The sequence below is a fragment of the Chelon labrosus genome (assembly GCF_963514085.1).
Source record: "Chelon labrosus genome assembly, chromosome: 3".
Taxonomy (NCBI): Eukaryota; Metazoa; Chordata; class Actinopteri; order Mugiliformes; family Mugilidae; genus Chelon; species Chelon labrosus.
In genome coordinates, this window is record NC_140339.1 from 10,608,514 (window position 1) to 10,634,015 (window position 25,502).

The 25,502-nt window shown below is 44.4% G+C and overlaps 1 protein-coding gene across 4 annotated transcripts in view; it reads left to right on the top strand.

Annotated features, from left to right (window-relative positions):
• neo1a (neogenin 1a) overlaps positions 1-25,502 on the top strand; it is a 159,805-nt gene that overhangs the window by 100,025 nt on the left and 34,278 nt on the right. For 3 of the 4 annotated variants that reach the window (XM_084541004.1, XM_084541005.1, XM_084541006.1), the window contains exons 6-8: positions 9,341-9,495; positions 9,628-9,748; positions 25,067-25,301. In XM_084541004.1, the coding sequence (XP_084397130.1) occupies positions 9,341-9,495; positions 9,628-9,748; positions 25,067-25,301 (511 nt within the window). The remainder of the gene's footprint in view (positions 1-9,340; positions 9,496-9,627; positions 9,749-25,066; positions 25,302-25,502) is intronic. The other variant, XM_084541007.1, reaches the window with a different exon arrangement.

A 25,502-nucleotide genomic window follows, 5' to 3' on the forward strand; every position in this document is an offset into this window, starting at 1 on the left:
GTGTTGACAGTAAATATTCAGCATGGCAGGCAGCGCAGTGTTTGTCCCTGTTCATATATATGTCCTGTTTCACATAATTCAACCCCACACACGAATAGCAGGAAGATCTGAGTTGCATATAAAGATAGCCTCAACAAGCTGACATTGGGCGAGTTAAAGTCTGGACAGAACAACAGAGGGAGAAACAAATATTCAAACTCACATACACACCCACCTAGACCAGACCAGACCAAGCACCCCCACCCCATAGCAATGACACTCCTTGATGGCAGCAGCCATCCCCAGCAGGATGCAGCCTGACACAGACACACACACAAAAACTGTTTAGGAACAACTAAAACAAAAAAAAAAACAGCACAAGGTGTTGACCTGGCTTTCAAATTCACTAGATCCCAAACTGATCAGGTATCTGTGGGATGATCCACAGAGACCCCTCCCCTCAACCCATAGGACCCAAAGGCCGCCACTAACAACATTCTGTTGCCAGACACCACAGGACACCCTCAGAAGGCCCATGTCCATTCTCTGATGAGTCACAACTGTTTTGAAGGCACAAGGGAGACCTACACAATATTAGGAAGGTGGTCGTAATGTTGCGCCTGGTCAGTTCATGTCTGAGCCCTCAGAGCAAACAGGAAGACGGAGAACATGTAAACTCCACTCAGAAAGACCGTTGCCTGAACAGGCTGGTTAGATCCCAGAACGTTCTTTTGATGTGCCACCTCGTCTCCTCTAAAAATGTAAAACAACATATTTAAGTATAGGAATTCAGTATAGTTTGTCTCTTTGCAGCTTTATTTGTGGTTGTAACGTAGAAGTCATCCCATAAATCGGATCAAATAGTGCTGATCCCTTTGAGTAGCTCCGATTCTTAGAAAACTTTTTCCACATAAAGTCTTATTTATTTAAACAGCATTGTTGCATTAGATCTTAGACGTATCGGACTCCCCCGCAGTGACTGCATTGTAATTGTCAGACTTTATGTTGGTGAGAAAAATAAACATGAGCCTAGATTTCTCCTGTGTATTTGTATGCTTTTCCCAGGTGAAGGGAATCAACAGGATTTGGCGTGAAATAACTTTAAAACGAGGAAACACCCTCAGGCTGATTCCGAAGGTTCATTGCATTTCACACACAGCCCCATCGTGCTATGACTCCAACCCATTCTCCCCAATTCCCCTTCATCTCTCCATCACCCCTCCACCCCCTTTCATCACTTCCCGTAGCTTACTGTGATTAAAGGAGAGAGTAATGGAAAATCGGATCAGGTCACAGGAGGACATCTGACTTCACTCGCTCTCGGTCTTCGAGTCTTTCCACCGAATTCCCTCTGAAACCCTTCATGTCTCCCACCTGACCCCTGCAACCCCTCACCCCCTCCCCTCACCTCCAATGTGACAAGAATACAGAGGATTGATCGGCACTTCTGGAGAATTGTTGAAAGACGTGTAATACAATAAAAAACAAAACAAAATCAGATATGTTTGATTAGTTCTAATGCTGTTGACTCTGGAGACTAATTGCATTTGTTCCATCCGGATTCATGAAGAAACTAGATTGTGGCATTGATTTGTTCCCTTGACAACAGAAGTGACACTGGAAAGGTCAATTGATTTGTCCAATAAGCCTGCAAAAGGACACTCAAATCAATGTGGTATGAATCTATACTACAAGCAACAAAACAATTTTTTGCCTATGACTGGCTCCTCCTAAAACACCTTGGGGCCTCTTTTGCTGCAGTAACAAGAGGAAATTGTGTGTTTATGGCTGGTGGCTTTTCATAAACACTGGACAGTTAGAGCTCAGGAGAAGACGCGGCGAGCCAGCTGGGGGTTTTGATGTGGTAAGGCACCGTTAGGTTTCGCCTGGAGATCGCTTGAGGGCTCGCGGGGCAGCTGGCGATCATCTGGAAGGAGGAATGCTGCGGATGTTTCTACCGATTGAGCATTTTAGACATCTATTTTAAATGATTTAACTTTAATTCAAGTGTTTAAACAAAGCAACTGGACTTGCTTCAGTTTATTCAAGGCGTTTCATCTCTTGTGCATAAGAAGAAAACCTTTTCGAAGAGTTTGCATGCTGGCTGGCAATATTCCCTATATTTATTGTGTCAGTAAATCCTTTGAGAGCGCTATCTGTGTAGCTGAAGCCTGATATAGCTCATTCCTAAGGCTCAGCTGGTATATACTTATCAAAAAGACATAAATCATGCTCTTGCTGTAGGTACCTCGGGTAAAAATATCCACTAACAAACGCACCTATAACTCTTACCGGGTAGTGTTCGCAAAGTACGTTATCTTAATATAAATATTTTCATGTTTTTAATTTGTATGTGTGATACGTGATACAGGGACAGCTATATTCAATCCACTCAAATCTATAGAATAATCTATAATTACTATTTGCAGTAGTAATCCCAACCTGCAGTGCGTTTGTAACAGAAACAAGGTCTCTTTTACGATAAGTACGATTTCACTCTGGCAGACCGCGGAACGAGCAATGGCAAATTTATGATTCAGCTGACCGTACTCCATAAAATCAGAACGCATTTGTGTCTGCGACCGGTGCACGTCTTCTGTCTGCGCACAAAAACAACACAGAACAAACAAGGATGGGCCTTTGCGGTGCAAAATTGGGTAGATGACAGCTCCAGAAGTGATAACGTCAGCAGCTGTCACAAACAAATGGGTTTCCGAGAGCAGTGCGCGCCTCATCTTTTTTATTAAGTATAAAGTTAGTGTCAGGGAGTTAGAGAAGATTAGAGAGCGGGTATATGTGTGTTGAAATGAAAGAGTCTAACGTCGTAATGAAACGAAATGGAAAACTTGTTAACGCCACTCCAGGAGGACTCCGACCAGACAGAAAGTTTAGAAGAATCAGAAACTAAACCAGAGTAACTTTTAGGTTACCTCACGTCATGGGGTAACACTGTTTTGTGGGCTGCTTTTGCAATGACCAAGTCAAAGTGATCTACCTACATATAATATATATATATATATATATATATAAGTCATATCAATTGTTGCTACAGTGTTAAAAGCTCTTACCATCTTTGTTTTTATTTTATAAGAAGAAAATTTGTTGCACAACACCTTTAGAAAAACGGCGCTGTCCCTTTAAGAAAGGCCATAGTCTTGAGTTGTTGTTGATGTTGTGCATGGCTGTGGATGCGTGCCGCTGAACTGAGGACATGCTGCAATAAAAAGTAAGAAAAAAAAGAAGATGAACGTTTGTCTTGCTGTTCGTTCTGGAGGTGCAACAGATAAATGACAGAACATTTTTTCAACGGCACGCGATCTACCCGCGCTACCTTCGATCGCGGCCGACGTATTGGGTCGCCCCTGCCTTACGTGAATCTCACGTCTGATACTTTTGTGAGTTTGTACGATAACTGTGTGTATGTGTGAGTTTAGTTCTGCTCAGCATGACTTTGCTGTGACATCTCACCCTCTATTAGAGCTGGCAAGAGGATGAATGAGGCCGGAGGAGGCAGCAGCTTTTGATTATGGTCTTGCGTGACTGGGGGCACCACCCAGACCTGGACTCTTTGTGTGTGTGTGTGTGTGTGTGTGTGTGTGTGTGTGTGTGTGTGTGTGTGTGTGTGTGTGTGTGTGTGTGTGTGTGTGTGTGTGTGTGTGTGTGTGTGTGTGTGTGTGTGTGTGTGTGTGTGTGTGTGCAAGACAGAAATAGTTTCTGCACTATTATGTATGTTTCCAGTTTTATGGGGCTCCGAGTCAGAGGCCCTCGTTTATCATGGCCTCATGCTATCATGTCATGAACTTAATTGTTCTTTCCATGCGTAGCGCACACGTATAGAAGAAAAAAAAAACACTGCCCTGTGAAAGCCTCATGTCTTTCCTTTGGGTGGAGTAAAATGGGCAAAACTAGACAGAAGTACATTTAATATTAGATGTGGTAAATCTCTGTTGCAAGAGAAGTAGATGGAAGAAAAAACAAGGCACTGATTGTATATAACATCTGCATTCTTGACGCACACAAAGGTTGTTTCTTTTTTTTCCCTGAACTACACATACGGTCATTTTTCCAGGTAGTGACGGGAATGGTTTGCTGTAAATGGAGCGTGGATGAATTACGAATTCGATAAAATCTGGCGGATATTTTGGCACGCAGTCTTTCCAGCATCATGGACCATTCGGATTTAAGTCGAAATAAAACGAAACCTTCCATCTGGCTATATAAAGAACATCAATCTGATAGAGAGAAACACACCTTCCCTTTTTTTCTCTCCACGTTTTGTTATCGCAGCCAGGTGTCTGTGTCCGATTCCCATCTACGCCCTCTCTGCAGTTGTCTGCGTGGATTCAACAGTCAGCTGTTTACTCCAGATAGAGCCACATTTGCAAGAAGCCAGGAAAATGAAAGTACTCTGTTCTGTGTTACATTAAGTCTTAAGTGCTTTGTTTTGCCGTTCCCATGTGACCGCATCTGCTGTGTCCACTTTATCTGGAGTGTGAGCAGGCGGCGGCTTCTGACTGGCGTTACTCCGAGTGAGGACTCGAGTAAACACATAGCCAATGTTTGACATTTTTACAAGGGGGTGTGTGTGACTTTCTGTTGGCCTGAATTACTTTATAGGTCTAGAAGGTAGTAAGTTATTGCAGGGATTGTTGATCATCTTCGGGGAAGTGGTCCAAACATGTGTAGCCTCTTTAAGTAAGCAACTGTAAATCATTAGCTGAAGCGTATAAATCGCAAACTGTTACTGCGTCGCTGCTTCTAAGTTTAACCCACCAAACATATAAGCGCAATTAACATATGTTATCTTTAGGTCTGAAATGGAGAAAGTAAAAGTTCATGAACTGTTCAAGGAGAATAATTAAGTTTACATGAAACTTTGGCCGACCGCCGGTGGTTGATGTGCAGATTGCCTGGGATTCTCGTATGTTTGTCATCAGTAATAGCCCATTTTAAAGTAGAGTATACAAGTTGTGTATTTTGTTTGCCATGGTTTCAGTACACATGCAGTTGAAGGTTGAGTAGGAATGATCTGTTTTGAGAATCGGTATTGCTCTGAGATGAAGGCAGAGGCATTTCATGAACAGAATCACACCTCAGTCTTGGCTCAATTCTTGTAATTTCAGGAGTCGTCCGCAAACACATCCACAGATTTGAGTCTCTGTGACTCTAACAGAACGTTGCTATCTTGCTCAGTGACCAAGAACGCCAACACTAAGCATCTTTCTGTCGGCCTTGCTGCTGAAGCTGTTTGTTTTGGCCTGGATTAAGAGTAAAGCTGTTATCTTTGGAAGAGCAGGATGGGTAATTAGCTCAGTCCGAGCTCAACTCGCCCTCAGAGTAAACCCCGACTGCCCAAGAACTATTGTTTCCCTTCATGAGTCTATCTGGACGATGGCCAGGCTCGCAAATGTCTTTCATTTTTTGGAGCCATTTGGCTTTAACAATCACATATTAAGCCTTAATAGAAAACAGTTGTGGCCTAAATGTTTAGGGGTAAATGAGAGCGTTTCATTCATTTCGGCTGCTTTCTTCAGCTACACGACTTTGATACACACATAATTATATATATATATATATGTGTGTGTTTTTATCAGTACCAGTTGATCAAGGCTGGACCTTTTCTCCCTCAGGACGCCTCGGCTCTGCTCACTCCTGGCTACCACTGAAGCTTTAAGTAAAGTAATCTGCCCAGAATCCCTTTAGGAATCCGGTGGGGTTTTGTTTTAACAAGCTCACAGTAAGACACACACATGACCTTTTTGTGGCCCTCTTTTAGTGGTTCACTGGAGTCAGCGTAAGTCTGCATTAAAGCTCCTTTTAGTAAGCTACAGGCTAGAGAGATAATACCAGCCCCGAAGAACTGTTCTTTCAGCTCTTCTCCCTCCTTTTGTCTCTCTTTCTTTTTTTTCGTGTTTCTTCATTTCCTTTGTTTTTTTTGTTTTTTTTGTATCGGTCTGTTGGATTTTCTCTTTCATTACTGAGCGGTATTTATGGTCCCAAACAGGTCATCCTGTTTGTTTAGATATAGTCCAGCTGGTAGAATGGAGCATCTGTGTGACCGTGAGCCGTAGATTGGAGGAAAACATGCATTTGGCTTCTGTAACGTCATTGTTTGTGTTTATTAATGAAAATGTTTAGTTCTGTTTACTCACCGACGTCTTTACTGAATTGTGAAAGAGACAGGTCGTGGGAAACGTGCAAAAAAGTAGACTGTGACTGACTAAGACACCTGTTAGTCAAGCAAACGTTTCCCATTAAAAGTTGCATGTGGCGGTCAGTTGTATTGACATTTAAAAGTTAAGGATTCATATGTTTTCACCTGCACACACACATTGACACACGTCTCCATCTGTTGAGTCCTGAGAGCTACCTCCATCCCCCCCGTACTGGTATATTTAGGCGTTTCTACTCATTGCTCAGTCCAATAGGTTCCAAATGTCTGAACTCCATTTAGAGAAAATGATGCATGTCTGCTCAGATGGAGAGGTGGGTGGGTGGGTGTGTGTGTGTGTGTGTGTGTGTGTGGGGGGGGGGGGGTCGGCTGAAGATGGAGAGATAGACCGGGAGTTATAGGAAGATTAAGAGTCAGGGGGGAAGAAATGAGACAGAGTGGTGAAACAGAGAGAGAGAGAAAGAGAGAGAGATAAAGAGAGCCGCGGGGTAGCAGCCACCATCAAAACCTGTCACCAGCAAACCTCAATAGGAGGCTCTGCACACACACTAACGCACACGTATCTATACGCAAATATTGACGCAAAGACATTGCAAAAAACCCATCTGAATATGTGCACAGATTGAGACAGTATTGACGCACAGAAACATATGTCTGCATACATAAGTAGGTACTTACATGCACACACATGTATTATGCAAATGATAAAAAAAAAAAAGCATCCATACAAATACTCCCAGCAGGGAAGGAAAGAATTATGTACAGAATATAGCAAATATTAATAAAGCAACAAACACGAATCAGGGCAACATTCACTTGACTCAACCACACACACATATATGCCCACACACTGACTGGCGTCTCGACGCCGTTTCCCTGACACGCCAAAGTAAACCATGGATTCCACCTGCCTCTGCTGCACACCTACTAGAAGCAAATATCCAGGGGACATCACACTGTGAAACACATTATTCACAGCTCACACCTCTCCCTGCAGGGAACACCACACCATAACGCACACAGGCACACACACACAGAGCGGCATGGCGGCTGTCTCGCCAGACGTACAGCGCTCCCAGTCCTCAAGCATCACCGTCCTCATTTCCATTCGCGTGTCACTCGTCAATATTCACCACAGCGTCACAGAGTAAAGTCTAGACGCTCATTAGACAAGCAGAGGGACGGTTTCGGGATTTGGCGGCACTGTCGCGCTTGGCTTTGACCTGTGCTTTAACGTTGTGCGGTTGAAAAACGCTTTTAAAGTCAAAAAAAGTGAGATGCTGTGCAGATTTATATTTTTTGCCACTCCTACGCTGTTAAATGTGTTCAATCTGTGGTGTTCAGGGAGGTTTGTTTTCTGTAGCATGTTGCCATAATCATTTCACAGAACTCCCATTTGACATCCTGAGTGTATGATATTAGAAAGTTAAACAAATGAGGATATAAAAATAGCTACACGGTCGTTCGACAGGAACATTAAACAGTGCTGCATCAGTTTACGACTTGCAAACTCAAGTTTAAGCACAGCTCGCTTTGTAGTTCGACTGCACGATGGCAATCACCTCGGCAACGCATTCACAAAGTTTTAATATTTAAAACGGGCGGCACGCAAAAAGGTTCAGATGGTTTGGTTAAATAAATCATCATCAGATTTCTGCTTTGATAGTTTTAATGATCACATCTGCTTTCCAAGCTTTGTGGGGCACATTTTATGTTCTGCACAGGACTGAGAGATTAAGAGAGAGAGAGGTGTGGAAAATTTCCTTTATGAAATTGAACAAAACGCTTGACAGTCATAACCGTGAGCGCATTAAAAAAAAAATAATAAAAAAATGCACATTTTCGAGACAAGTTGAGAAATCGTAAGGACACGCACGTCTCTCGCCCCTGGGGTTTTTAGATAAGAGCGCAGGGAGAGTCTTTTGTGGAAATAGCGTTGGGCTATCTCTTTGTGTGCGACTTCTATCGAGCTGCATCTCCATCTTTGTTCCACTGGCGGCGTGTGTTGAGCATGAAAATACCGAACAGACGGACAAAGTGCACTTCAAGGTCAGAGGAATATAAACTCGTCACGGAGCCCGATGTGTGCTGTAGCCTCACCGCGCCTCGGTGTAATAAGGTTATTACTGTTGAAGAAATGTGTACACAGGGGATTGTTCCTTTTGCATTTTTAATTGCCGACAACTATAATTTGGGGATCTCCGTTTTCTCGCTGTTGTTAGCGACATATCCCAACAGGATGAAGGGCTAATCTGTTAATTAGCCACTGCTACACCAAGCAGATGAGGAAGACTTGACCTCACAGTCTGCTTCTCTGCTGAATAAAGCCAGAAACGGACCGCATCCGCACGCTGATGCTAATATCCAATCAGCTGGTGTGTGTAGCCACAGGAAAAAGATGGTAATAACTAGCTTTCACACAGCACAGGAGGCTGATGGCAAAACTCGACACACAGCGACACACACACACACACTAACAATACAGTCGTTTAAATTGCGGCCCGCGAGGTCGCTGCTTATCAAGAGACCGCTGTGCACCGAGACACACACATGCGTACACACATGCGCGGCTTGTCTTAGTCTCCTCTCACGACACGTACAGTCCAATTATAGAGAGAGGACGAGGCCTGGGCCCTGCGCTCCCTGTGACCTTGTTGCAGGACAGATTGATGAGGCACTGTATCGGCCCAGAAGATCAAATAACTCCTTTCTGGCCCTCATTACCAGGACTAGGGGAGATCAGCCAGCGCTCAGCTTAGCCAGTACTGTAGTGGTATGCTAACACACTTTAATGGTACAAAAGCAGCAGTTTTTTTTTTCACCCAGAGGTCAATGAATGGCTTTATTAAATATACCATATCTGCCTAGAAAACAAAGTCACGGTTGTGTGAAGTGTGCAGAAGATGGCTGGATAAGTTGTTGTCAGATACTGTTTGTTCTTTCTACTCTCTTTTAACTAGACATTTTGCAGTCAGTGAGGAGGCACGGCATCATTTGATCATTTGCCCGCTTAGATTTAATAAATTGGTCGCTTAATTTCACACGGACCTTTTTAAAATTTATTTTCATTTGTCTCTTATTTGCTTTTTCTGCCAACCCCCCCCCCCCCCCAACCCCTTAACTTTTTAGCAGTGACTGTAGCGTCATTTAATTTTCCACTGACTCCTCGTTTTTCTCTTGATTCCACAGTCCCTCCGCAGTTTGTCAAGCGGCCAGCCAACATTTATGCCCACGAGTCCATGGACATCGTCTTTGACTGTGAGGTTTCAGGGACGCCGGCTCCCACTGTCAAATGGGTCAAGAACGGAGACGCTGTCATCCCCAGTGACTACTTCAAGATAATTGTGAGTTAATTTGACGCCGCGGTGGTACAGTACATTTCGACCTTTTTCTGCACCAACGTCATTGGTTAATCACCGATGGCTGTTTGCGCTATGTTGTATAACCAGAGTTTTTTCCTCCTCTTCTTCCCGTAGAAGGAGCACAACCTGCAGGTTCTGGGTCTGGTCAAGTCAGACGAGGGTTTCTATCAGTGCCTTGCAGAAAACGATGCGGGAAACATCCAGTCAAGCGCCCAGCTCATCATCTTGGATCATGGTACGCCACTCACTGAGACCAGACACTTAGCTAGATAAGATCCTGCTTCAGAATATGACATTTTTTTTGCTCAGGGAGAGTAGCTTTAGATTTGGTTTGCAGCCGTTTCACACTTATTTGACTTTTTTTTTTTTTTATCAGAAAACCGCCTCTTTCAACAAGGGCTTATGAAACACAAGGTAGCTAAAAGGGAGGGTCTTCTTCTGTCTCAGCAGTTTACCTTATTTGTATGCTAGAGGCTGTGCACATCTGCGAAACTGTGAGAAGTGAACTGAAACCACTGAGATCTCGTTAAACCAGAGGTGACTCAAAGGGAACAGAAGTATATCTGGGTCACATGACGCTCGCTTTGCACACTTCCATTCCACATCTAGTGTCACAGAAATGTTGCGTCGATTTAACCTTCTCGTATGAAAAGATGCCGTATCCGTCGGACGTCTTTTAGCGAGGCGCTCCGCCTAAAAACGCGCCGGTAAAGTGAGAACAACTGCAGAGCTGCAAGCTTTCTCTTTAAAGCCAAAGCAGAGGTTTGAACATGAATTCCCAGGAGCTGCAGAGTGCAGCTAAAGCAGACACCAAGGACGGTGGGTAGACATGCGTAAGGAAAAAAAACATAGTCCTGGAAAAACTACAAGCAAATGTAGAAAATAATCCTAGTTCTTGGGGAGGTTTAATTCCATTTGTTGGAGAAAATGAAATGCAACTTAAATTGGAGATCATTTACACAGTCGTAATAATCACAGTCTGACCCGTGGGGCGAGTTAAAACCTCTCAACGATGCAAGACAACAGCGAGGAATTCAAGATGATAAACACATTTTCTCTGAGCAGGCGTCGTAAACATGAAACGGAGGAACGGTTAAAAAATGGCGAGGGGAAAAAAATGACACGGCAGATATCAGAGGGCTCGTTGTGTGTATTCTTTACATTAGAATCAATACCAGTTTACTGTCGGCTCAGACTGTCCCGTTGTGACGAGGCAAATATTTAATCAAGCGTGCACTGCCCCTCACTCGAAGCAGGTGGCTAATGAATTAGCAAAGCGGCGTCCAACCAGTGGCACCTCCAGCTGTGTCACTCCCTCGCATCGGAGGACATTAAGTCAGAAATAATGATGACCTGCAGCTCATTGTGTGTTTGTGTTTGATGCCATTGATAAGGATTTTGCTGCTTTACATGGCCCCAAGTCTCTCCTCTTTTTTTTTTTTTTTTTTCGAGTTAAAGATGAATGGGATGAATTACTGAGGCAGCTGGCCTTGTACATGGGGTCTGCCCTGAGCGAGGCTTTGAAGAAATTAATCTGTTTAATCCATAAATATCACAGAGAATCTTTTCCCTTCTTACTTTTCCGAGTGCGTACATCTGTCTTGGTCACAGTAATGCTAATCCAAACACACTTACCCCCACAGAGTTTTTTTTTTTTAGCTTCCCGTTTATCCATCAGTTCATTATCCAGTCATCATCTCAGCCTCAGATGATGGATTTAGAAAATAAGTGAAGCTGCTGCAGTGATTCTGTTAATTCTTTCTGTAAATTATTGACTTTTTGCGCGTTTGTAACACAAACACATCCAGCGCGGCGCCGTCCACGAGCGCTTTCTTCGCCAGCGTCGAGGTAATTTCCCCTCTCAAAGGTGCAATCCGCAACTCAGAATGGCGAATCAATGAGAACATGTTTGAAATCAGCCCATTTTCTACAGCTATTTGTGTTTTGCGGTCACGGCTCTGTGATGTTGAGCTCGAAATGAATGTAATTGTGAGCAGATTTGTATCTCTCCCCTTAGACGCGTCTCTCCTCCGCTGTGTCCTCCTCTCTTTCCTCCTGTGCCGCCGATTATGGACACATGCAATTCTGCGGCCATCTGTCACCTTTCTCTGGACTTCCTCTCACTTTCCGTCTCCTTGTCTTTCACCGCCATCTGCTCCCTGCGATAATCCAACACACTGGGCTTTGTGTTAATTGTGTTCTGCTCAATATACCCCCCCCTCCCCAATATAGCTACCCCCCCCCCTTCACATTCACAGCTGGACATCTTTGTCCACTTCACAAATGCTCCTTCTGCTCTTTGCTGCCCCTGTGTGTTTCGCCGCAGTCAGGTATCCCGCTCACACCTGCCAGGCTTGAAACGAAGCCAGGAAAACACCCTGTCTGTCGGCTGCCTTGCAGTCGGCGGAGATAAGCCAGGGACTTGCCACAGGGATAAAGTTGTCTTCACCCAACAGGGAAATCAATGGGGGCGAACTGCATCTGAATACCCAGCGGCTGCAAGTTGGCTAATATTCATTAGCGTCCATAATCTTTGCATCTTGACGCTGCCAGCTGCAGTTAAATGTAGCTCCACCGAGTCCCACTTGCGGGTGTTTGGAATGGAAAAAGGTCAGCTGTCAGCTGTTAGCATATGTATAGCCTTTTGGCAGTTATTTATAGTGTTATGCTCTCTGTATCAATACAAGTGGCCGTAAACTCTTGACGATGAGTTGGCGTGTAAAATAAAAACTCAGCTTTTCCCCCATGTTTTTCGCCTTGCCTCAGCGATGCAGATTTGCGGTTTGGAGCGAAGGTCAAAAATAGGCTCTCAGATTGCAGTCTCCAGCAGTTTTCCTGGGCATTCCACAGCCATGTGCAATATGGGTCAACTAGTTGCAAACAGATGTGGGTAAATAGGAGCTCAAATGCCAAAATTGGACCTCAAGGGGAGCTAATTGCCCAGTGTAATGCAGCCCGAGTAAGTGCCTCTTAATGTCGCTTGTAATGCTGCCACATCCAGACGAGCCGTCTTCTGGAAGTTCTGGACGTTTGCGTGGCTGTTTTTGCTTTCGCTGTAACTCATTACCTGTTGTCAGAGAAAAGTAAAGTGACAGCAAAGTTTTTTTGTCGCTCTGTCTCCGAACAAAACTTCAATTTATTAGTTAAATTTTAATTAATATGTACTTTTTTTTTCCCCACGCAGACAAATGTTCTGCATTAAATCATTAAACTCCACCTCATACATGCAGCAGTTAGATAAAAGGTGTCTGGTATAATCAGTTAAGGCCTCTCGCTGTGTGTGTGATTCAACATGTGCCGAGCTTTTATCAATTTCCCAGCAGACCAGCCCATCCTTTCCTCACCCAACTATAAATATAACCGCTAATGGCCGCCCTGATGATTCCCAGCTGGCAGTTTTGATATGCACACCTTATTATCAACGCTGATGGTGTGGAAAGTTAGTCAGCTGCAGAAGATGTACTATTTAAGGGATTATCGTCACATGTCATCTGTAGACGGTGTGCATCCTTTTTCCAGAAGCGTGATGATGTGAAGTGTTTATGAACGGTAATGTGGGAGATGTCACTTTCAGCTCAGAGATGATGTTGGTCACATTTTTTTTTTTTTTTCAGCTTTGTATTTGTAAAAACAGCTGTTTATGTGATTGTGCAGTATATGGAAAGATGACAAAGGCTGCAGTTTGAAGTTTGATAAGTGGACACACTAAAACAAGTATTTCATTGTTAGGATTAGATTAGATTTAGAATAGCATTGTTGACTTCGACAAGTGGAGAGCCGCGTATGACATTTCTGTTTCAGAACAAGCAATTCATAAGAGGGGAGAAAAAAAAAAAAACCTGCATCTTTTAGTATTTTCATTTACATAATGAAAAGAATCCACGCTCCCGTACCGGCATGGCAGCTCCCACTAGAAGCCCACTCGTCAAAAATGGCAAGTTTAAGATTCAAGCACCTAAATGGCTTGGTTTATAAAATGCAGACGGATCTGCATTTATCGTTGACAAAACAAAATGGAAGCAGATGCACTTCTCCGCAGTTTGCCCTTAAGTGTGCGTTTTTTGCTTTCGCATAAATTCGAGATGCACTTTGATTTGCATGTGAACACTTATTTTTCTTCCGTAAGCTGCTTTAGCTACAGAATGGAAATACTTTGTCTGTCTCTGCATCTCTCCTTTGTTCCCTTCGTAATTTCCAGCCCACATGAATAGCATTTTGACATTTTGCCTCCTTGTGCCCAAACCAAGTACTTCGCTAGAGAGCCTGGAAGCTTGTTTTGTAGGCACAGGCTCAGTGCTCTAATGTGACATTTTCGACTGTTGCGAGCGCGTTTCGTAGAGATGAATTAAAGGGAGAAATTACAGTAAACAACTTTGCGTCAGTTTTTGCCTTGACGCTGTGCGACATGGCTGCATGAATTTAGCATTCTCTATCCTGCAGACCAACGTTCCTAGCTGTGATTCAGGTCGTTTTATGATGAAAGAAATGTGACACACTCTTTCTGATGCAAATGCTTTTTATTCAAGCTTTTGTTAAAAATCCAAAGCTTAAACAGGAAAGCAGTCCTGCTCAATCCCTTCCCGGGCTTTTTTATCTGTTTCACCTTCCTTTTCTCTCCTCCTCCGCTACCTTCATCTTCTCCTCTCCCTCCCCCCAACCATGCTGCCATTAGTCTCCCCTCCGCCCGCTCGTAGGCCTGTGGCACCAAACAGAAGAGTCCCGTCCTCCCCTCAGATCAGAGGTAGCGGACCCCCATTGAGAGATGGAGATGCCTCATCACTGCCTGGGCGCTTGCCGTGTCCCCCCTGCTTTCCCTGCCACTCCATCACTCTGTGTTTTTATGAGTGCTGTCTTCGGGAGTGCTGGCATGATTCACTGACATGTGTCCCCACAGCTTTGGCTTGACGCAGCGTCGGTGGCAGCGGATGGGCTATTTAGAGAGGGCTAGTGCAGTTCATCAGTATATCAGTTAATTACAGCAGACGTTGGCATCCCCGTGAAATGACACGGGCTGCATGTGGAGAAGACTTGGCATTATTAAAAAATGTAAAAAAAACAAACGGATTATTTAACCAGTGAACATTATTCACTTTGATCCGGGCTCGGATAGTTAACACCTAATAAAGGTTGTGCCTCGTAAATTAACCCGAGGCCAAGAAAACCACCGCAAGCTTTATTTAGATGGTATTTACAACACATGAAACCAAATGAAGGTAAAGTTCAACCTAGCCTGTGAAAGTTGTGAAGGTGAACCAATTAGAGGAAGCGCAGGGCCTTGTGCAGAGCGGCAGAATTTGTAACGGAGAAGGAGAGAAAGAAAACCTTCAACGTCTCCCCTTGTTTAAAATGAAATAAATAAAATATTAGCCTGTAAGAAACCGGTTGCCAAAGAAAAATACACGTACAGACCAAAGACAATACTGAAGTCTGTGCTGAATGTAAACTGAACGCAACCCGGCTGATAGAAGCCGTCGTGGACAGATAGCATTAGCCAGAAGCAATTCTGTTTACACTCTGAAAGCTACAAACTATTCCACCTACTAACCCTTAAGAGTGAGTATTTGTTCATATTTTTTCCCCCATCTGCAGCAAAACTATAACACAAACAGACACTCAAATATTGAAGCCCTTGTTTAAACACAAGCAGTAATTATATCCACAAGGAGTACTCTTGCACGAGAGAGATGGGAACACAGCCCCATGGATCCGTTGTTGTGGATGTGTGCAGACATGCGAGGGTTTTGTGTACAAATGTGTCTTGATGCCGAGGCTTTTATTGTGTTCTTCTTCTAACGCAAATCAAGAAGAGCTTGAGTAGACACTCGGTTGAAAGCGAAGAGGAAGATAAAGCACTTAAAAGGAGGTCCCTGCTGTCCTCCACGCTGCTGTCAGTGTAGCGTAGCGGCTCGAGCTACTGTTGAGGAAAAGAAATTTATTATTATGAAACTGTGTAATATAAAATGTAACTAGATCATGATTGAACAACAAAGAAAGAGTTTCGGTGGAGTTGGCAGAGCAGTAAAATAATCATTCAGACGTGTCACAGATGAGGGGGGGAATCCTTCCACTGCAGTCGGAGCGCCACCCTTATTCCCTGTTCAAATCAAGAAGTGAGAATAGGCTGCTAAAAGACCCTTCCATCCAGCCAGACTCCACCGGCACTGAATAAAAGCTCGGGCCTGCTTCGGGGAATACGCCGCGCTTCATCATCTGCTAGCAGGGTCACGGCGGGGCCAGCAGGAGCAGGAGACGTGCAACGCTGTGAGCATGTGAATGTGTCAGCACATCGCGGGGCCGCAGCCCTCCCGCGTTCTCGGTCGGCCGTGGTCCGCGTCACACGTGTACCTCCGGCGGCAGGCAGCAGTGGTGGGAATGCGACGGTTAAATAACACGTCACGCACGCGCGCGAACGGTCACACTCCGTTCACACTCCGTTCACTGTACGGCGTTTATCCGTGGCGGGAGCCGCCGGAGGTCACAGAGACGCAAACCAATTATGTTCACAGATTGATCCGAGTAAATGGTTTCTCGTCGTTCATTTGGGTCTGCATTCATCACGCCAAGGCCGCCCTCGCTCGCCTTGGCTCTCTTTATTTTGTCATCATGTACCCGCTGTACGCCGGTGGCTGCACGCGTGACGAGAATGTGTGGCGGCAGCTCCTCCTGGTTCACCTCTGTGGAGATGTTTGAGATGTTTTCAGAACAATTACCAAAATGGGGAAGAGGAGGATGAAATTGAGTTACCTTCAGAAATCAATAAACATCGGATTCACCTGTTGTGGCTGCTGGTGCCTTTATAATAAGTTCCTTATCTTAATTAGCAGTGATGAGATTTATTATGCTATTGGTCGATTTATTTAGTCGTACTTTTAAATACTTGTGAGGCAGTATAAAAACAAATCAGAGGCATTTGATGTAGAATATTAATCGTATGTAAATGTGTATATTCAGATTCATATTTTGGGGGAGAAAAGCCCTAAATTGTGCTCACAGTGTCTTGACAAAAAAACACACACACACACACACACACACACATATATACACTGTGTGGGGGGCGATTAGTGAATGTGTTTCCCCCCCCGGAGGCTGCAGGAAGCTGATCAGAGGGATTGGTGCCTAAATTGATTGTGAAGAGCTGAAATCAGCCTTCACCAAATTGCTGTTTGTGCGCCGCTGATGGCGAAGTAAGTGTTTGTGTTGTGGTTCGCTCTCTCTCGGGGATTGTGCCGTGCCCGTGTGTGCGTGTGTGTGCGTGTGTCAGTGTGTGCGTTTTTTTAAAAGCCGAGGCTCTCACAGCACGGGCTGAACTTTGCTATGGGTTGTATTTACTCAACCGTGGTGAAAGGCTTTTGCCTCATTTATAAATGGTCTGTCGTCTAAGCGCTAACTGCAAAATGTTATGGGTGCCTATTTTGCTCATGTTTTGCGCAGTTAAGAGGGGAAAAAAGGATTAAAATAGCCTTCAGTACCTACGTCAGCTCTGTTTTTTTAAAGGTCAGTCTCGTTATCGAAACCAGATTTAAACGCGTGTGTGTGAGGGATCTGATTTTTCCCTGCAGTCGGTTTCACGCACCTCACTAACACTTGCCCTTATTTACGATATAACGCTGTCCTCCTCCAACACACACTCATCCAGGATGTCGAGCTGATGTTTTTGGACGTGGACAGTCCTCTGGGTGTTGTAATTGGGAGTACCAAATGGCACAAAAACAACACTTTCCCTTCACACCCTTCCCTTCGCTGCAGGCAGCTGACCCCTGTGAGTGGCGCCACCAAAGCCGGAGCTTTTATTTTTCCTGTTTGCACTCGGCCCCATCACTCAGCTGAGCCTCCCAGTTTCCATAAGCTAAAAGTAGAGTAGTGAGTAACATCGCAGTGGGTTATGGGCGTCCTGCTGCTCGCTGGCGTGGGCTGCTCCTCAGTGGGTCTAACCCGGGGAGGTCGCTTTATTGGTGGGAGTCTTGATTAGCTGGGGGGATTCAGCTGCTCTCACTTCTGCAAACATCCCTTTTAACCTTTCCTAGCCTTTCTTAGTTGTTCAGCTCCACTCACTTTATACATGAAATATTGCTACAGTATGTATACTCACACACACACACACGCCGTTACACAGAGCTTCCTTGGAAATCAATTACTTCATTCTGGGCTTGCTCCGTTCCCCTAGAAAGGTTGAATTGTGTTTGTGCACCTCCAAGGTAATAAGATACAAAGGCAGGCTGTGCAGAAAGCTTGTTTCCAGTCCTGGGCATTGGTGATGAAATGCTCAGGAGATGTGCAGCATGGCTGGTTGTTCTGATCTGCCTTGAAAGGCGAACCCAAGAGGCCTCGGTCCCCTCTCTCTTAGCCAGCATGTGGAGCATGTGATGCATATGATGCACAGCTGAAACGTGGAAAGGGAAGTGGTGTGTGTGTGTGTGTGTGTGTGTGTGTGCATGCACGGGGGTGGGAGGGGTTCATTGTATACTGTAGTCACGCATGTTCATTTGCATACGGAGTCTGGGCGAGCAGATGTTGGCCTCATGTTCGTTCATGTTTCCTCAAGTGTGTGTGTGTGTGTGTGAATAAGCAAGGTGTTGAAGAGTACAAAGCAATCACACCCAAATTAACTCACCAGCGGCTCAAGGATCAAGGGGGTTACACGTGTTTGATGGTGCAGGGCTCCTCTGCGTTCACACAGTAGATGATTAATTATTGACGGCCCCTTTCAATTACAGCCACCATCTCCAAATAGGGGCGTTTGTTTTTCTCTGCGGAGTTGAAATACGCGGATCTTCTCCTCTGGGTTTTTCCGTCTCCGCAGGACGTAACTGGCATTTTACACATTCCCACACGTTAACCTCCCTCAGCTCAGTGTTTATTTTGAGAACCCAGAGCAGGGATTGTCACTTTTTTTTTTTAATGAAAACCAAATTACCAAAAAGTAAATCGCCGGAGGGCCACGAGTGGATGCAAACGCAGACACACCATCATCCCATCCAAAATATACCCCCATACGCATACCTTCTACTTGTTTACATAAGCCGACAGGGAATTTGAGAATGTTGATTTTGGATATGAAAAGCAAGATAAATGTAAAATTGAACAAACTGTGCCATTGGAGATGAAATTGCTGCGGGGGTTTCAAAGGGACCCGCTTTTTCCAGTTGATAAACAAGAACATGCGCAGGGGTTTGGAGGTTTAAGCCGCCCTGATAAAGAGACCCTCCCTCGAAGTACAAACGCCTCCCTCCTACTAAAGCATTTAGTGTATTGCCGCGCGGCTTCCAGGAGTCCCACGGATCTGTCAGATGGGTCCTCTCACATCCCAGTTTGTCTCCGGTGCCACAGGAGCATTTAGGGAGAGCGGAGACATAAGTACATCTGTGACCCGCTCCAAAACCCTTTAGAGCAGCGGTGTTGATCCGCGCTCACTGAGCCAGAGAAGCTGTGTTGTGTTAGTATATTATGTTGACCTACAAAGCTTAAAGCGGTAGCATCAGTCATTCATTCAAAGCTTGAAGTCAATGTTTTATATATGACCGTACGATGGCTACCCTCTCAAAGTAATGACGGACTTTGATTCGTCCCCCTCTGGTGCCGTCGTCTTCGCTTGAAGATTGTTCCAGAAAAACATTTCAAGACGTCACGAGGAGAAAGCTCCTTCTTTTTGAGGTTTTGTGTTTCTTTTAATTAATAAAAGCTAATTTCACTCATGGGTAGCGTGCCAGATTTTTGTGATCGGTGATCATAACGTGCCCTAAAAATGTGATAGGGAGGAAAGCAGAGTTGAGGCTGTTTGATATTTTTCTCCCTGGATTATGTCAGAGAGTCAGAACACCTTGTCAGTTTAAGCCTTTGTGAGATCCAAGCTGCACTTTAATCTCGACTGTTTCTGGTTATCGCAGCGAGAGGGAATGTGTGCTGTTACTGATACGCTCCACCCTTCAGCAATCTGATACCGAATCTCTGTCAGCTTCCCCTTGGCCACTGATAAGGTGTCTGGATACAATAGAGTGCGAGAAAGGTCCCAAGACAAAGATTATATTTCTAACAAGGAGTGTCCCCGTGGTGAAATGAGCAGGGCTGTAATTATTTGAACTTCTGCACAAAAGCATTTTTACTCTTTGTTGATGGATGCCTCGCGTTACTTATTGTTTACGTAATTGGTTTTCAGTTATTGTCGCCTTGCTTGTAAAGCAAGAAATAGTTTTAAAGATGGAGTTTGTTATTGCTTTTGACAAGGCGCTTGAAAGGAGCCGAAGAAAACTAAAAAAAAGGAAAGAAGTAAATGCTTGGTCAGAGTTTTTCTTGCGCCCCCCTCATTCCTCTCTTCACCTCTCACTTTGTCTTGCCTTGAAACATTTGTCCTCCCTTTTCTGACTTCTTTGAGCGTTGAGGAGCCGCTCAGACGTCGTGAGCTGCCAGGATTTTCCCGTCTCATCTTTAAAAAGAGGGAGCAGAACGGGATTGTAGGACGAGTTGCATTTACTCGAGAACCGTACGAACAGTTTAATGGAAGAGGACATCTGATTTCTCTATAACAATCGTCAAGCAAAGATACGGCGTATGAGAGAGAGGAGGGGAGGGTATGACACGCTGCCTGCCGCAGACTGACAGTTTTAATTGACCGTCTTCTTTGTGCCGGTTCTCCGAAGCCCCTTGGCTGTGCTTTTTGAGAGTATATTGTTCTTTCCTGCTCTGTTCATTCTTCCTTTCTGTGGCAGATAAAAGTGGTGACTCAGTAATGGACCATTAGCATTGTGCTACATCTGTCTCTTGCGCCGACCGTCATTACAGAACCGCATTAGACATGGAGACCAGCCCTGAGAAAATCCATTTAGCGAGAGCCTGGCATGGCCTGCTGAATTCCCTCTGAAAAGGCTATCTGTAGTTACACCGCTGTGGGTGCTTCTGGCAGATATCTGCATTCAGTAGATTTATGCTCTCTTAGTTGAGGTGCATAGTCTGAGCCACACTCAGGTGGACTCTCTTATCAGCGTGCTCAGACCAGATGATGAAAACACCACTTTACAGCTCACGGGGATTGTGACGTTAGAAGCACAAGACAAAAAGTTGCGGGGCTTTAATCAGAACTTATTTATTATTTCAGGAGCGGCTTTTACTTCCATTGAAGATTAAGACGAATGCTCCGCCATGCACGTCTTTGTCCGGACTGTTTTGTGTACGGGTTACCCAGATTTATTATGCAGATCTAGAGTAACCTTCCTCGTTAAGCCTTAATGCCAGTAATTCATTACCTCTGGCACAGAGACTAATGACACTATTAATCAGCTATGAATAGAGCTTGGCAGCGGCGGTGGGAGGCTGACACCTCCTTACTGTAACAATCCCAGGCAGGCATGTACAAGACAGATTATCAGAAGGACACAGAAAACTGCCCAGCATGTCAATTACCTACGACGGACAGGGTGTATAAAGATGGAAACTACATGTAGTGATTTTATTCCCCCACCTGTGTGTATCCGATAAGTCACGTGTCACCGTTTCTTTGTCTCTGACACTGATTTCAGGATTTATTTTTTTATTTTCTGGTGAAGTGTGATGTTCCATATTACGTTTGCTTCAAAGAGCAGAGACATCAAACCACGTATTTCATTTCCTTTGTGGTGAGATCTATAGTGGGCAAGGTTACTGATGGGCAAATTTGCTCAGAGAATGACGGCAGTGAGCAAAGTGTAAAGACAGTGTGACCTGTTTACAGTGTCATTTTAAGAAAACCCGCTCTGACCTCGCCCTAGCACCACTGGACCACTGGTGTTTGATTCTGCTTTTTTTTTTTGTTTTCTTTCTAAAACGATTCGTCTGCTGCAGTGCAATATGCCCACAAAACAAAGCCAAGAAAAAGTTTCTTTAAATATATCTGGACATACACCGATCAGCCACAACATTATGACCATTGACAGGGGAAGTAAATAACATTGACCGTCTTGTGACAGTTCAGTGTTCTGCTGGGAAACTTTTGGACCTGACATTCATTCATGTGGATGTTACTTAGACATGTAGCACCCACCTAGACCAGACCAGGCACCCCCACCTCATAGCAATGACACTCCTTGATGGCAGCAGCCATCCCCAACAGGATGCACACAAAAAGAACGCTTTAGGAACAAAACAAAACATGAAGAACAGCACAAGGTGTTGACCTGGCCTCCAAATTCACTAGATCCCAAACTGATCAAGTATCTGTGGGATGATCCACAGAGGCCCCTCCTCTCAACCCATAGGACCCAAATCCCCCCACTAACAACATCCACAGGACACCCTCAGAAGGCCCATGTCCATTCTCTGATGAGTCACGACTGTTTTGGAGGCACAAGGGAGACCTACACAATATTAGGAAAGTGGTTATAATGTTATGCCTGATCGGTGTACGTGTCTAAAAGCTTGGCTCACCTTCAGCTGTGCCTCATTCTTGTGTCTCAGTCAAGAAGGATCACAACTCCAGATGATGCAAAGCTACTTATATGAAACTAATTCTGCACTAACAACATCCTGCCTTGGCAGCTCTTTTAAATTGTTTTCTCATTCACGGGAGAGAAAAGAGGCTTCTGCCAGCTATTATAAATCCTTCCATTCATGTTAGACTAACAGTGAGATTTCACGTATTATTTGTGAGCTGGCAGTTGCCAACGTGGGGAACTTTCTGGTTACTGAAGAAAGGTTGCATGTTTTATGGCTTCCTACATTCCTATGGCTTTAAATACTTATTAACTAAAGACATAATATAATAAGTATGCTACGCTACATTTCTAAATAGTTAATTTCATTATTTTAATCTCAATAATTTAAACGCAACCATAGAATCAAGAGAAGCCTTGCCTGCAGTCCTTTTATGCGAGCTGAATGCTAAAGAAACAGATTTTCCCGTGGGCTTTATTGTCTTTATCTTTTTTTTTTTAGCTGTTATCTGGAATGTGGTTTTGCATACGGTTCTAATAAATGTATGATTCATTCCAAAGTCACATTGTTTAGTTATCTCGCAGTAGCGGCCAGTTTTCTTTTATACAAGAAGCCGATGTTTCACCTTGAATAGGTCACATCAGTGCTCAAGTTTACGTTCCACCGTCGTTCATCTTTAATTCTCGTGGCGTATACTCGTGTATTAGATGTGAATCATCCATCAAACTGAGTCCAGTGTTGCTGGGATGTGTTCTGTAATGCAGGATCCCTCATCAACAAACATACTTCGAGCTTTTGTTTATCCCATGTACCTGCTTCCGGTACGGTAGTGCTTTTTTACAGTTGTGTCTTTGTGTGGCTTTATAAATGCGGATAATTGTTTGGCATCTGGTAATTTACACTGCAGCCAGAAAGCGTCGGGATGATGATGATGTGTTTTTCATTGCTGTTGGCTCTGCTCCAGCACCGGCTCGGATTTGAAATGAAAACGTGGCTATCAGGCGAAAGTGCTGACTTACAGCTTTTAAGGTTGTTGGAGGCTGTCATTATCGTTACTTGGTGAAGAGCTGCAAGGCTGCAAGGCTTTCTGAGTCCCCCAGTACTTGAACAATGAACCTAATCACAGAGATGAGACAACCAATGTACTTCTTTATGGAAACACCGACAAAATAATCCTGACCGGCCACATGACTACAGCTGACCTAAATCCATTTTAGCCTCTAAAGTTTCCAGACCAGACTGAAAGAAAAAAAATAATGTCACTGACTGTACAAAAAGATGGAGAAACTCTGTGACTACACACATACTATTCCTGGAGAGCAGTTTTGAAGCTCTGTACGGTGGCTCCGGTTGCCGCCATCTTGGCAACGCCTGACTCGGCCCAACTCCAACCCTAAAATGTGCAAAGAGGTGGAGAATAATTAGAGCTGAGGCAGGCGGGTGACACCTAGACAGTCATAGCCACATGTAAAAGTAGCCACAGTCTTAAAACGCCCGAACAGTTTGATTGGCTCGGCCAATCTTCGCAGGGTATAACAAAGTTCAGATCGAAATTCAAGCTACTAAAAGTTTGTGGACGGGGAAACTTCAGGCTGAGCTTGTTTTGTGGGGGGTGAAATTAGCTATAGACAACAAAATAATATTTGTACATGGCTGTAAACATGTTTATTTCTACTGTAAAGGCGGAAAATTTCTTTGAGGATTGACTCACTTTTGGAGCCAGCCTCAAGTGGCCATTTGTGGAACTGCAGTTCTTGGTGCTTGTCTTCGTATTTAATCCCTGTGGACGTTGCAACTTGGTTAAAGCTGTGTAGAGGGAGATTAAGATGGATATTTTATACAATGAATTTATTTATTTTTTGCTTTATCTTTGTGTCAAGGGGCTGCCGTTCCTGCATAATCCTGCGTCTCTGTAACCGAATAGAGCTATCCCAATCCCAAGTGCTAAAACCAACGCATCAAAAATGTACTCAGCATATTTGCTATACACACACACACACACACAGAACACATAAGCTGACTGTGCCATAAATATGGAGCTGAGACTAAAGCTCCTTCAGTGTCCATTTAATCACAGAAGACAGAGGACTTTGGGAATTTGAAATGTAAACAAATATTGAAAAGCCAAATTAGCGGTTAGCCCACATGCACTGACAGACAAACATGCCGGCGGCCACTTTGCATTTCATCACAATTTCTCCAGTAATAATACACAGTTTGAACACGACACTTGCCGTGCTCCTTCTCTGCTTTTCAGCGTTGCCGCCTCCCCCCCAAGTCAATTTCCTTGACCTGCAAACAAATGGAAACGTCATGCAGACTGACATTCTTTCCATATGGTTTTGTTTCACCCACTTGCCAGGCAAATGGAAAGCAGATCTCGCTGAGTCTGACCACAGATTGTTCATCCAAAAAGAAAGAGAGAGAGAGAGAGGGGAAAAAAAAGAAAACGTCAAATGAAATCACAAACATTTCTGTGGCTAGGCTGTGGAATGTGACGGCAGCAGTGTTTAAACAACATCATCTGGTGCGTTAGTGCAGAGAAACTAGTCCTCTGGATGTACTTTTTTGGGGGGGGGCGGGTTTGTGTTATTTTTTTATTTTCTAAAATCAAACTAGATGTGCGCATTTAAGAGATTACAAGGTGACTTTGTGCCTGTCAAAATAAAAGTCTGCCTCTGTTTTATCATTAAATGCTGGTTGTTTTTTTTTACAAACCAATCATTTTAACTTCAAATGATTGGGGGAAAAGTTGATTAAATGTATGATGGTATGTTGTGCACCCGTACAGTAGAGAGCTGTGTGTAGATTTGCATGTGTAGTCCCCCCTTGTATCGTGCTTTTATTTGTCAGCTTTGTGAGTGTAGTAGTAGTGTTTTATTTCTGTGGTTCCTTGTCACACCAAGAGTCTTTTTTTGTTATGTTGTTGTTATTTTGTTTTTTCTTCTTTTTTTTGTTTCCTTCCTTTCTTTCGTTTCACTGTCATTTCCATTTCAACTCCTCTCCTCTCGACCTGTCCCTTTTGGACGCGATACTCCCCGCTCCCCACACTACTGCTGTCCCCCTCCCTGTCTCCCCACGCCCATCCCGCCATCCCTACCTCCTACCTCTTCCTCCTCCTCCTCCTCCTCCTCCTCCTTCTCCCAACCCAAAGATGTAGCCCTGCCCTCTTTCCCTCCCCCCTCACTGACTCCTAACACTACTGACCATGTAACGCCAGGCTCCGGAGGCGTAGCCGGTCCGTCGGGGCCCACCCCCTCCGGCCCCAGAGATGTCGTTGCCTCGCTGGTTTCCACCCGCTTCATCAAGTTGACTTGGCGGCCACCTGCCGAGCCGCACGGAGACGAGTTAACCTACTCTGTTTTCTACAGTCAGGAGGGCACTAGCAGGTAGAACACACACTATGATGCAGCGCTGCCAGGAGGGCACTAACACACACATTACTGCTGGCGTCAGGAGGGTACTAATATACATGCGTTTATGTGCAGGAGTCTCGGGCCACTCTGGAAACAACTAATTAAATAAATTAAAGCACTTAGCATAGCAGTAAGTGTTTATTAATTAAAAACAAACTCCCTTCCACAAAGGAT